The sequence below is a fragment of the Zootermopsis nevadensis genome, unplaced genomic scaffold (genome assembly GCF_977971745.1).
Source record: "Zootermopsis nevadensis isolate Lab colony 2312 unplaced genomic scaffold, Znev_1.0 Znev_ptg000006l, whole genome shotgun sequence".
Taxonomy (NCBI): domain Eukaryota; kingdom Metazoa; phylum Arthropoda; class Insecta; order Blattodea; family Termopsidae; genus Zootermopsis; species Zootermopsis nevadensis.
In genome coordinates this window covers 2,070,380-2,083,960 of record NW_028259138.1, presented here as the reverse complement: position 1 = coordinate 2,083,960, position 13,581 = coordinate 2,070,380, and the positions used below count along the sequence as shown (strand labels likewise).

General features: G+C 35.6%; 1 protein-coding gene across 3 annotated transcripts in view; it reads right to left on the bottom strand.

Annotated features, from left to right (window-relative positions):
- The window catches only part of Tmem214 (Transmembrane protein 214), a 32,669-nt gene that overhangs the window by 937 nt on the left and 18,151 nt on the right, over positions 1-13,581 (bottom strand). For all 3 annotated transcript variants that reach the window (XM_022069264.2, XM_022069263.2, XM_022069265.2), the window contains exons 9-11: positions 8,138-8,258; positions 1,148-1,244; positions 397-565 (exon numbers count right to left, since the gene is read on the bottom strand). In XM_022069264.2, coding sequence (XP_021924956.1) covers positions 397-565; positions 1,148-1,244; positions 8,138-8,258 — 387 coding nt within the window. The remainder of the gene's footprint in view (positions 1-396; positions 566-1,147; positions 1,245-8,137; positions 8,259-13,581) is intronic.

The following is a 13,581-nucleotide window of genomic DNA, read 5'->3' as shown; positions in this document are numbered from 1 at the left end:
TGTTGCTAATACTAAAATTTTCCACTCCTTCCAGTTCACAACATATTACTCAAATGTCCTTCCATCTCGGTCTTTGAAGTGGCTACCTTCCAAAAGGTTTCTATACATATTTGTTTTACATGTCAAACAAAAGTTATGCATCCAATCCATTGTAACTACTTAGATTTAGGAACCTTAACAAATGAGTGGTATAAATCATGAAAATTCCTCCTTTGAGTCATCAATGTGCACTATAATAATTGATATGTGCATATAAAGAGAAATGGGAAAAGAACTAAAAGAAAATGCATGAGTACCCATACAAAATAAACATTCAAGATTAATTATCCACAGAAACACTGAAATTCAGTAAGGCAATACATATGCAGTGGCTAGGAATAAATTCAAGTGACTTACAAATTTGATAACTGCAGGAGTCTTTTCCTCAACATACGCATGAACATTTTCGTACATGGTGTGTAACTGATGACCTACCACCAAGCAAACATCCCATGCCAATTCCAGATATGGCCTGGCATGGTCACCAGCTATCTTGCAATAAAGTGGAATATTTGCTTCAGCCCAACTGTAAAGACAGAAATTTATGTTCACTCACAAAATGTTACACTGCAGAGTGTAAAATCAGGGCTTCATTGTATAACACCAGCATGGCAGTGATCAATTTGTGATTTATACCTGCATCATCATCACCTTCACTTCAGTTAAAATTTGAACACTAATCCTTTTAAACCTACCAGTAACTATAGGTATCACCTGCTTTGATAACAAATCAATAACTCTGAATTTTGACTATATTATATATTTATGGTTTTCAAGACACTCAGAATACACAGCAGTTATTATATATATATATATATATATATATATATATATATATATATATATATATATGTGTGTGTGTGTGTGTGTGTGTGTGTGTGTGTGTGTGTATGTATGTTACAAATTTTCAAGTTAAATAAATCAGTAAATTTGTTTTGCACAAACAGGTATGAACTAACTGTAACTTGTAGAAAATAAAACAAAAATATCAGTATTACATAAAGAATGTATAATATGACTACATTAAACAGATTTTCTCGAAAGAACATGTAAATTCTGAAATCCGTACATCAAATCCTCTTAATTCAGAATGGACTTTTACACTTACCGGAAAGATTTATCTGAATAAAATTTTGTTTTTGCCCATGCATGTTCACCATACTGGAGAGCACCAATGTCATTCAGAAAGCGACCTGAACTTGATGCTGGAACAAAAAAAAAAGTTGTCAGTGGAACCACGGTTCCGGAGAATTTGACGTAAATACGTCTATACGGAAAGGAAGTTTATATATTGGCTTTATTCTAAATATTTCCTTTATACATGCTTTACAATTGAGATAAGTTTGATTACGACATTGATTATTCAACTTCAATTAGTTAAGCTTAAAATGGGTCTGTGGTAGATGAATGTAAGGTTATTATTATTATTGTGTTCTGTCTTACGACAGGTCCATTGCTCTGCCCAAAAAGAGCTCTCCAGTTGTCCCTATTCTCGGCTTCTCGCTTTAATTCCTGGAACGTCATCTTCTTTCCTTGTTTAAGGTCGTCGGTTAGCTGTATCAGTCTTCTTCCCAGTCCTTGCTTTCCTTCAACCTGGCCTTCGATGATATCACTCAGTAACCCATTCCTTCTCATAATATGTCCCAGCCAGTTAGCTTTCCTTCGTGTAATCGCCTGCAGAATGTTTCTTTGCTCGTTGACTCTCCTCAATACTTCTTCGTTGGTCACTCGATCCATCCACCTGATCTCTATTCTTCTCCAACACCACATTTCAAAACTCTCCAGGTATTTCTGTTCCTTCTTCCTGAGTGTCCAAGTCTCTGCTCCATACAGCGCGACACTCCATACGTAACACTTCACTAGTTTCTTCTTCATCTCCAAGCCCAACTTGCTAGTGAGAAGTATCCTCTTCTTGACGAAAGCTGCCTTGGCCATGGCTATCCTTGCTTTTACTTCCTTGGTGCATAGGGCGTCCGTCGTGACTATGCTTCCCAAGTACTTGAAATGCTCCACATTCTCCATCTGTTGGTTTCCAATTACAACGTTCAATGGTTCTGCTCTCGGTGCTATCCTCATTACCTTTGATTTTTCAATGTTGATTTCCATTCCATACTCTCTACCTGTTTCCACTAACTTGTCCATCATGTTCTGTAATTCCTCCTCTTCCTTCGCCAATACTACTAAGTCGTCTGCATACTTTACAGTCTTTATCACTCTTCCTCCAATTTTGAAGTCTCCTGTTCCCTCCAGAGCTTCCTTGGCAAGCCATTCACCGTACAGGTTAAAAATAATTGGTGATAAGCAGCATCCCTGTCTTACACCTCTACCTATCTCAACGCTGTTGGTGTCTCCTGAGTCCAGTCTCACTTTGACTTTTTGCTGCATGTACAGGTTTTTGATTAGTCTTCTATCTCTCCAATCAATTCCAATTCTCTGTAGGATGCTCATTAATTTCTTCCATTTTACTCGATCGAAAGCCTTCTTCCAGTCGATGAAGCAGGCACATACTTCTTCTTTGACATCGAGAAATCTCTCTGAAATTATTCTCATAACTCCGATGGCATCTCTGGTTCCTCTTCCTCTCCTGAATCCAAATTGGTCGTCTCCCATCACTTCCTCTATCTTCTTTTCTAGTCTTTTAGTCAGTATTCTAGTCATTATCTTCGCCGCATGTGAGATTAGGCTGATGGTCCTGTAATCGCCGCACTTCTTGGAATTCTTTTTCTTCTGTAATGGAATCATTGTTACTTCCAGAAAGTCCTTGGGCCACTCACCGGAGGTGTATATCTTGTTAGCGAGTCTAGTAAGAACCTTCACTCCTTTCTCTCCAAGTTCTTTCAATAAGTCTGATGGGATTTCATCATCTCCCATAGCTTTTCTTCTTCTCATATCCTTTATGGCCCTCTCTACCTCGCTCTTCAGTATCTCTGGACCTTTGTCGACCTCCTCTACTTCTTCTTCTGGCTCCAATTCCATCTCCTTCTCATCCAGTCGATTGGCCTTGTCATAGAGCTCTTCAATATAATTTTCCCACACAGCTTTAACTTCATTCTGGTCACTGACTATCTTTCCTGATGGGTCTTCTATTTCCTGTGTTCAAATTCCTTTGTTCTCTTTCCATCCTAGTTCTTTCGCCTTTGCATACATCAAATCGTATCTTCCAATTCTCTGGAGTGTCATTATCTCATCACATACTTCGTTGATGTAATCTTCTCTTGCCTTGTCTGTTTCTCTTCTCAGTTCGTTGTTCAGTCTTCGATATTTCTGTCTTCCAATGTAAGGTAAAGTAATGTAATGTAATCAAATGTAAGGTAATGTAATGTAATGTAAGGTAATGTTTTATAAAGATTTCCGTCTTCTGGGTTGTTGCGCTGTGTAGTCTACACAGCGCAACAACCCAGAAGACGGAAATCTTCATACTCACCGCTGTGAGAACCTCAAGTCTTACATAATGTTTTATAGGTAATAACAATGCTAAGTAAACAGATGACGTTTCTTAGGTAACAATAATGCCGAGTAAACAGATTACGTTTCCTAGGTAACATAACAATGAAGTTACACTTTTTCGTTTCCCTTTTTCGTAACACATTTTTGACGAATGACCCTTCCTTATAGACGTATTTACGTCAAAAGTGAGACCTATATGCAAATTATTTGCATATGTTAATATCACTGACTTCAATAAAGACATCTGCTACGAAATGTATCACTTGTGGCCACAGCAATTACCTTAAAACACAAAAGTCCAATATTTACTATGTTTTCCAGCCACTGTACATTCTTATTCTACCCTTCCAGGCAAAAATCATGAAGTCTAATTCTTATTTCATACAGTTCAGTCACATAAATCTCATGCTGCTAATGTTACATTTAGGAAATGTAAATTTACAATCCAATAACATGCAATTTAGTTCATGGGTTAATATGCTGAGCTTGTGTATAGTTATAGGAGTTAACACTACAAGCCAGAACTTTACTGCATAAAACATTTGTAACTTTCTGAAACAGATCCCAACAATCCATTGGAAAAATCTGAGTCTAACTTTATTTATGTCCTTGTCGTGGTGGTGGGGCTTGAGTACCTCAGTGACCCCAAGAGCTACGCTGGCGGTAGCATTGCTACTGGTAGGGCCTCCCTAGCCAGATTGGTCGAGGGGGAGAGGTCAGACTAAGACAGGTACCCTGGTCCTCCAGGTTGGGGGTTGGTCGCAAGGCTAACAACCTTGCATCATAAAAAAGAATAAAGTTGAGAATAATTTGATGAATGAAGCCGGACTGTCCTCATGAAGACGAACATTAGCTAGGAACAAGGATAAAAATTTGGTACTACATATTGGAACATGGAATGTGCGCACTCTGCTACAAGTAGGAGCGATGAATGGTATGGCTGATGAAATTATAAAATATAGAATGGAAATTGTCGCTATACAAGAAATTAGATGGAAAAATAAGGGAGTAATAAATAAGGCAAAATTCTCCATATATTATTCTGGGAAAGACAATAGGCAAGGAGAATGTGGAGTAGGATTTATTGTTACCCGACAAATGCGTAAGGCTGTGCTGGCCTTTACGCCAGTAAGTGAAAGAATATGTACACTTAGAGTAAAAGGGAAACTCCATAATATAACACTTGTTAATGTCTATGCACCAACCGAGGGGACAGAAGAGGTGGCAGTAGATGGTTTCTATGATGAATTGCAGTCTGTATGTGATAAAATTTCGAAACATGACATGATAATAGTACTTGGTGATTATAATGCAAAGCTTGGGAAAGAAGAAGTCTATGTCAAACTATTTGGAAGGAACAGTCTACATGAAGAAACTAATAATAATGGCCTAAGGGTAGCACAATTTGCAGCTGCAAATAATTTAAGGGTCATGAGCACATACTTCCCAAGGAAAGGTATTCATAAGGGTACTTGGAAAATTCTTGGAACAAATAATTTTAATCAAATAGATCATATATTGGTATCTAGGGGATGGACGAAAGATGTGGAAAATATGCGCACATTCCGAGGGGCAAATTCTAACTCGGACCATTATTTAGTTGGGTTTAGAATGAAGCAAAAAATATCTATGGTTATGAAAGGGAAAATGGAAAGAATTAAAAGATGGAATGTAGACAAATTAGAAGATAGGGGTACAGTACAGGAGTATCAATGTAATTTAAACTTAGAATTACAAAAGATAGAAAAAGGGCCTAATATTGAAGATGAATGGAACTGCATAAAGAATGCAATTTTAAATACAGCACATATAACTGTTGGAGAGACAAGAAGATCAAGAAATGAAGATTGGTATGATGATGAATGTAGATCGGTCGTGGAACAGAAGAAGCAAGCTAGAATGAAATGTTTACACCGAAATACGAGAGCTAATAGAAATCTTTATAATGAAAAACGGATATTGGCCACCAGAATATGTAGAAAGAAGAAAAGAGAAATGTTAGGAAGAAAGATCGACAGTATGCTAGAACACCATCGTAGAAATGAAAGTAGAAAATTTCATAAGGAGCTTAAAGAAGTAACACAAGAATACAGACCGAAAGCTGTAGCATGTAAAGATAGTCAAGGAAATCTATTGACAGAGAACTGTGATATTGTTAATAGATGGAAAGAGTATTTTAGTGGTATCCTGACCGGAAATATAATTGCGACAGAGCAGCCAACATATTATACTGTGGATAATTACATTGAAGATCCTACGTTTGAAGAAGTGCAAAAAGTAATCAAATGTCTGAAAAATGGTAAAGCACCCGGAAGTGATGGGATTACTGCTGAACTACTAAAAAAAGGGGGAGTCAAGTTATGGGAGAGAATACATTATCTGATATTGTTGATCTGGAAAGAAGAAAAGATTCCAGAGGAATGGACCCTAGGAGTAATACAACCTATACATAAAAAAGGAGATAAAATGGAGTGTACCAATAATAGAGGAATTACACTTCTGAATGTAATATATAAAATCTTGTCAAGTACTCTATATAATAGATTGGTTGTATATGTAGAAGAGATGTTAGGAGAGTATCAGTGTGGCTTTAGAGCAGATAGATCAACGATAGACCAGATATTTGTATTGAGACAGATTCAAGAGAAAGCCTATGAATATAATATTGACTTAAATCATTTATATGTGGACTTCAGACAAGCATTTGATAGTCTCAATAGGGACCAAATGTTAAATGATATTCTCCTATTAGGGATACCATCTAAATATGTCAGGCTCATCAGAGCGACGTTGAAAGACTCCAAGGCTGTAGTAAGAGTAGATGGTGAGCTAACTAAACCATTTAATGTCAATATGGGAGTTAGACAAGGAGATGCTCTCTCAACAATGCTCTTTAACTTGACGCTGGAAGCATCTATTCGGAAACTTGAGATCTCAGGACATATAGGCATGAAATCAACACACATGAGTGCATATGCAGATGATATAGCTATTATTAGCAGGAATAAAGCTGCACTGGAAGAAACAGTATTAAAATTGATAGAAGAAACAGAATTAAGGGGGCTAAAAATAAATGAATCGAAAACAAAATATATGAAAGTTACAAGAGCAGCAAGAAATGTCACAAATAAATTGAGAATAGGACATTATAATTTTGAACAGGTGCAGAATTTTAATTACCTGGGTTCACAGATTAATACTATAAATTCAGTAACTAATGAAATTAAAGCACGTATTGTGAATGGTAATAGATGTTATTATGCCTATCAGAATTTAATGAAGTCTATAATACTGGGGAGGGAACTTAAACTGAGAATCTATAAAGTTCTGATCAGACCAGTAGTCACATATGGATGTGAAGCCTGGACATTAACTAGCTTTGATGAGCAACAACTTAGAATATTTGAACGCAAAATATTACGAAAAATCTATGGTCCAATACAGAATAGTGATGGCTCCTGGAGAATTAGGATGAATCATGAACTAGATTGTATCATACAGGGAGCAGATATCGTGAGGCTAATCAAAAGCAAAAGGTTAGCCTGGCTTGGCCATGTTGCAAGAATGGAAGGAAACAGGGTAACTAGAAGAGTGATGGAATGGAGACCACGGAAACGATGGATAGACGACGTGGGGGAGGATGTGAGGACGATGGGAGTAAGGGGATGGAGAAGAATTGTGAATGATAGGACAGAATGGAAAAAATTCATCGAACAAGCTAAGCCCCACACAGGGTTATAACGCTATAAGAAGAAGAAGAAGAACTTTATTTATGTTACCACTTAGTTACAGTTAATTTGGATTAAAATGTAGTCAACTCCCAACCAGTTTAAAACTTGATGTGTAAATCTGAAGTCCCAGATTTCAACTCAAATTCAGCAATCTTTTCTCATAATTTACATACAAATTTCAGTTTCTAAGGGTGTAAAACATCATCTCTCATTCTAAGGGAATTGTTAACCAAGGGTGTTTTAAAATAGAGCATTGAGGAGAATAAATGTACTTAAGAGGAGGTGAAAGGAAGATTGATAAATTGTATAATAAGCGAAGACTTTAATTTCTTCTCTTCTCCAAATAATATTATGAGGTCCAAATCAAAAGAAAAGGACAGACATGACCACGTATAGGAGATAAAAAATGCATACAAAATTTGTCACAAAATATGAATGGTAGAGACCTCTTAGTATAGGTACTGATTAGAAAACGATATTAAAATGGACATTAAATAGGATGCAAGGGTGTGGACTATATTAAACTGCATCAAGAAATGGTTTAATGGTAGGTACTTGTCAGCACGGCAATGAATAAACCTTCAAATGTCATACAGGGCAGACCATTTCTCAATAACCTGAATGCCTACCAGCTTCCCAAGTAATCCTCTGCTCTAGAGTCAACGTGTAATTCATGCATTAATTCAGTTTCCTTGTTTGTGTCAATAATTCTAATAGTAAGACAAAAATCGTATTCATAAATAACACAACAGGATATATAGAAATATGACTAATGCAGAAATAATAGCATATTCAATGGCACATACAAGATGAACGTAGTGATTTACTTGTACTTTCTGAGTAACTGACGTTGCAGTCTGTAAAGACCTAGACCTTACACCAATGTTGTTTGCAACTGATTTAGATCAACCAAGACTTACAATGGAATGATCCATGTTTCCTGATGTCATATGAAAGGAGTCCAGCAATTGCTAACAGCAACAGGAAACTTCCAAGTTTCCATGGGAATGTTCTTGATACAGTCATCTTCTTCAGAAGTTCCTACAACAAAAAAGTTGACAGTGGAACCACGGTTCCGGAGAATCTGACGTAAATACGTCTCTGTAATGTAATGAAATGTAATGTAATAATTCCAGCACAAAATTATCTAGTCTACGACGCACTTCTTCTACAAGCGATTCACAGCTCAGCTCTTTCCGCAATAATGAAAGCGGATTGTTGACGGCAGTAATGTAACACAACAATTCTGAGTAAACAGATGATGTAACAATTAGGTAACATAACAATACACGCAGGAGTTCATATAAAAGCTGACCACTGTTGTTGACAGCAGTAATGTAACACAACAATGCTGAGTAAACAGATTTAACAATTAGTTTCTTAGGTAACATAACCATTGTTGTCGGTCCATATTTACACATTGTTGATATAGATCTTACACATCTTCGTTACGCTTTTTTGCTGAATGACCCTTCCGTATAGACATATTTACATCAAAAAATGTTACCTTCCAGAATAATTAATACTGCAATTTAAAAACCAGCTCAACTCTGAAGAATTCCACCATGCATGATAGTAATGTTGTCACAGCCAGTAAAATAGAGCATATTATTTTATACCCTAAGCATGATATTAATATTACAGAAAGCAGCAAATGGCCAGCTCTTCAAGAATTAAGGTACTAAGTTTACCATTGCTTTCTCCTTATAAAGAAATGGACCAGCATTCATACAGCAAAGACAAGAGCAGAAACTTCAGAATAACAACCAAAATTTATATTCAAGATGAAATGAAGGGCTGATTAAATTTAAAAAAATTCTTGCCACCATTAAGTTCACAATCTTAAATCTTCCTGTATCCTACCTAGAAATCTAAAATTAAAATATGCAAGACTATAATTTTTACCTGTTACTTAATATGGCTGCAAATACTAGTGTCTCACTCCGAGTGAATAATAAAAATTGAGGGTGTTTGATAAAAAACACCAAGAATATTATGATCTACAAACACGAAGTAACAAGGGACTGTGGGGAGATAGAAGTTAGATGGCTCATAATGTGTATTCTTCACCTAATAGTTTAATGTTACAATTCAAGAAGGAAAAGAAGGGCAAGACATGCAGTATATATATGGGAGATACGAGAAATCCATATGAAATTTTAGTTGGAAAACCACAACTGAAGGGTCTGCTTAGGAGACATAGATTAAACAGGAGAATATTTATTCTATGAAATGATGCTTGCAACTGCACATTTATTTAGAATTAAATGATAGGATTAGGGAACGATAAATTGAAAAGAAGCAGTTATGGCTCAGTTTGAGACACTGTTCTGATATCTGTTGGGAGGGGCTCAAGAAAACTACCAAAAACTCAAGCCAGCAAGCCACCAGATTTAGAATGAAGTCAGAACTTCCTGAATATGAAACAGGCACATCTAGTGGTAAAGATGTCCCACCAACCATACCATGAAGGCTTATGAAGGACTGGAGTTCAAATGGATCAGAGTTTGTTTCTGAATGCAGTAATGATTCTTTCTGCTCCATTAGACCAATGAATTTCTTAAAACAGTTCAGAAAAAGCTTTTCAAGGATGACCATATACCATGGATGTAGTATGAAGTAAAACAAATTGGAACAGTCCTAAATTTTCCGCAGTGAACACTTCTAATTGTAAAATTCTAATAATTATTTTACCTCATCTGCCTTTACTTCAGGCAAGGCTTTCATCTTAGGCTTTATTGCACTAGTTGATACTCCAGAGTTAAAGCAAGCTTCTATCTTCTGTGCTGATGTACTTATTGGTGATGACAATTCTGCCCTCTGAGTCTTAATTCTTTTGTGGACAATTTTGAAATTGATATCTTCTGCTGCCAAGGGATCTCCTGTACAATTATCTGTTCCACTCTTAGATGAAGACTTGATAAACTTTGATAATGAAAGGGGATTATTTGGCTTCATAAACGAACATGCCTCATTTTGTTTCAAACATTCAGTTAAAATACATTTAACCATCTCATTTTCAGTTCTTAACACATTCAGGTCTGCTGAGATTTTCTCCATCTTATTTACAATCTCCTTTAGATGATGTAACATAGAATCACCATTTTCTTTTAAAATATTTAGTTTGTCAACTACCAAACATTCAAAATTATTCTCAATACATTTATTTTGACCAGGTAACAGACTGATTTCAGTTGCTTTAACTTTCTGGCAACTTGCAATAGGTGTTACACAAACATCATTATTTCCTCGTCTGGTACAATTATGACATTTATAAACAGAAACTCCATCAACAATGAAGAATTCACGTTCACTGGTATCAATTTTCGCGCAGCTCAAATGATAATATGCTGCACAAGGTCCTATACATTCAACAGACTGTTTCTCATCACACATGTGATGACAAGCACCACATACACCAGCAGGCATTCTAATAGGACAAAAATATATTAGGTTTTTTTGTACACCAAAGCTTACTAAAACAATAAGAACCTCAATTACAGCCTGAGAATTCAAACAATGAAGTGTTTAGTGTATAAATTATGTACAAGCATGCACCAAAATAAGAATTCCTGACAGTTGCTAACAGATGGACACTACTCTGTATAACTATTGGGATGACACAACAAAAGAATGAAACTTTTTTTTTCAGTGCACCAACATTTCTTCTCTAAAACCAGTACTATGTTTACAAAATATTAAGTTTTATCCTTCTCCCAATATATCAGATCAATTAATGACATCACTAGATTCTAGTTTTGATATATAGAAGTCAAAAATAAAAGTGACTTCAATTCGCTTCAACAGTTAGGATGGCAACACTGAATAATGATGTTATAAACAATGTGAACCTGCAACATTTGAACCTAGCTGTATAGAGATAACACTGCAACACATTTAATCTACCTGCTACATTCATAGGACATGAACAATAATATTTATGGAAGAATGACAATTCAATATGATAATAACTATAGGACCCACAGGAAAGTTTACAAATAGATGAAAAGATTTAAAGGTTGGCAGATGATGTTGACTCTCATATTATGTGCAACAACTGACTGTAATATGTGCTGAGTTTCATAAGCAGAATAATCAACCTGTTTGGGACAACTGAAAAGTCAGTACTTATAAAAATGTGCATCTGAAATGGGCATCAGTCACAAAAAGAAGTGAAAATAGGGTAACACTGCTATGAGATTATTATTAGAATTTACAGTAAAACTGCTTAATTTTTTAATTGCCTTTATAATAGTAAAATTACTGGTTTCAGTGGGTACATTAAAATTTATTTGTTCATGTGCCAGTAGCAAAGTAATAAGTTTAAAATATAATGTTCCTTGTAACTAAATTCCAAGACATTCTAATATAACGAAACTTAAACTGTTGCAAGAAAATACTAAATCTGGAATTGAATTAGTTCAGAAAAACTTTTGCTGTTCACTTCAGAAACTTTTAACTGAACTTTCCAGAAAAGTAAGCACGAAAATAATTAAAACTATAATTTTACTCATAATAACGTTTACTGTTTAAGGTATCTCTCTTACTTCTTGAGTAGTAATAACAATTTATCTCCCCCTATAAAAGGCAGAGATATATAAACTTGGAAATTCTGTCACCGAGACAACTGTTACATACATTACTTCCTGGAAAGCAAAAGAACTTCAATTATCCTGACAACGCAAGACATCAAAAAGTTTAAAAGTCTGCCAGCAGAAACAAAACTATGGTCGTAGAATAAAACAAGCAAAAAATTTAAGACAATTCATAAATGGATTGAACATTTCACCATACACGGCATGAAGCAGTAGAAACTGTCTATTCTCCACTATGTCACACACAATGTAGTAATATTGATGCCACCCAAAACAATTATCACAGAATTCAAAGCATTTTATAAACATGCCCCAAAGCTGTAACAGACAAATATGTATGGCTACATTTGAAGGGCGGAGGGAAGGGGGACATTTAAGGAGGTAAGCATCATTACACCATTTCCTTTTCACATGAAAATAAGGTGAAAATCAATCAAACACTATGCAACAGGGTGGACAATGCCATTGGCATTAGTGTCCTTCAAAGTGTAAACAGTTTTGCTTATATGCATTTTTTTATATTCTTTACTGATGCTTCTTTGTAACTATAATCATGCATAAGCTTAGGGAATATAAGTAAAAGAAAAAGGAAAAGCAGGCTCTAGTGAATACCACTAATAAACTCTGATTCTATAAAAGACAGAGGATTTCTCAACTAGCTAAGTATTCTCATGGTCAAGAAGGAGATGGTCAGGGCATGTGGCGCACATGAATGGGGCAAGATGTGTGCACTAGGTATTGATCAGGAAACCTGAAGGGAAGAGACTGCTGGGGAGACCTAGATGAAAATGGTAGAACAATATCAAGCAGGATCTATGGGAAATATGACATGAAGGTGATTGGATTTTGCTGGCCCAAGGCAGGGACCAGTGGAGGGTTTTGGTTAATTCAGTGGTAAACCTTTAGGTTCCCTAAGCCATCTAGTCAGTTATACTGGAATTAAGCTATTTGATAATCTTCCACCCGCTATAAAATTCGGAATCATGATGTAAAGCTAGCACTAAAAAGTATCTACCTCACTTCTACTCCATAGAAGAATTAATCTTAACCAAAAATTCTCAGCTATTATAAGTGCTTGTTAGCAATAGTAGGTATACTTTCTTGTGTAATTACTTTTGTAGTAATATTGTAGTTGACTTTGAATTATTGTCATAAATATGTAATTTATGTATGAAGTATATAATTTATATTTGTATTCGAAACAAGTATTGTATTTGTGCTATGACATGTTCTGCATACATGGGCTATGAAGGATCTATAGAATGTAAATACAATTCTATTTCACTACATACTACTAACAACAGAACACGTATGTGAAACCTTTCTAACCTCAATCAGAGACAAATGGTTCAACTTATTCTGAAATGGATATCCGAGCGATATGCGAATAAACTCTGCTCTTAATAACGCAAATCATTTCTGTATACGATTATAACACAACACAGTTTAACAACACTATTAATCATTGTGTACGGTCTACCATGTATTTTTGAAAATCTTATTAAACAAAACCGGGTATATGTGTGAAGTAATTTCCGGCTACTGCAATCGAGTACAATTGAGCAAACGAATCCATCCCTTAATTTTAATCTGAAGCCTGAACAATGGAACATGAAATTATTTTATATATAGAGAGAGAGAGAGAACTATTCGCGCAATGTTGAACCTCATTATGAATTTATAATCAAACTAATAAAAGGCATTGTCACTATTGCGAGTTCTACAAATGCTGGTTTATTCAAATGTGTATACAAACGAGGTAGGAACAG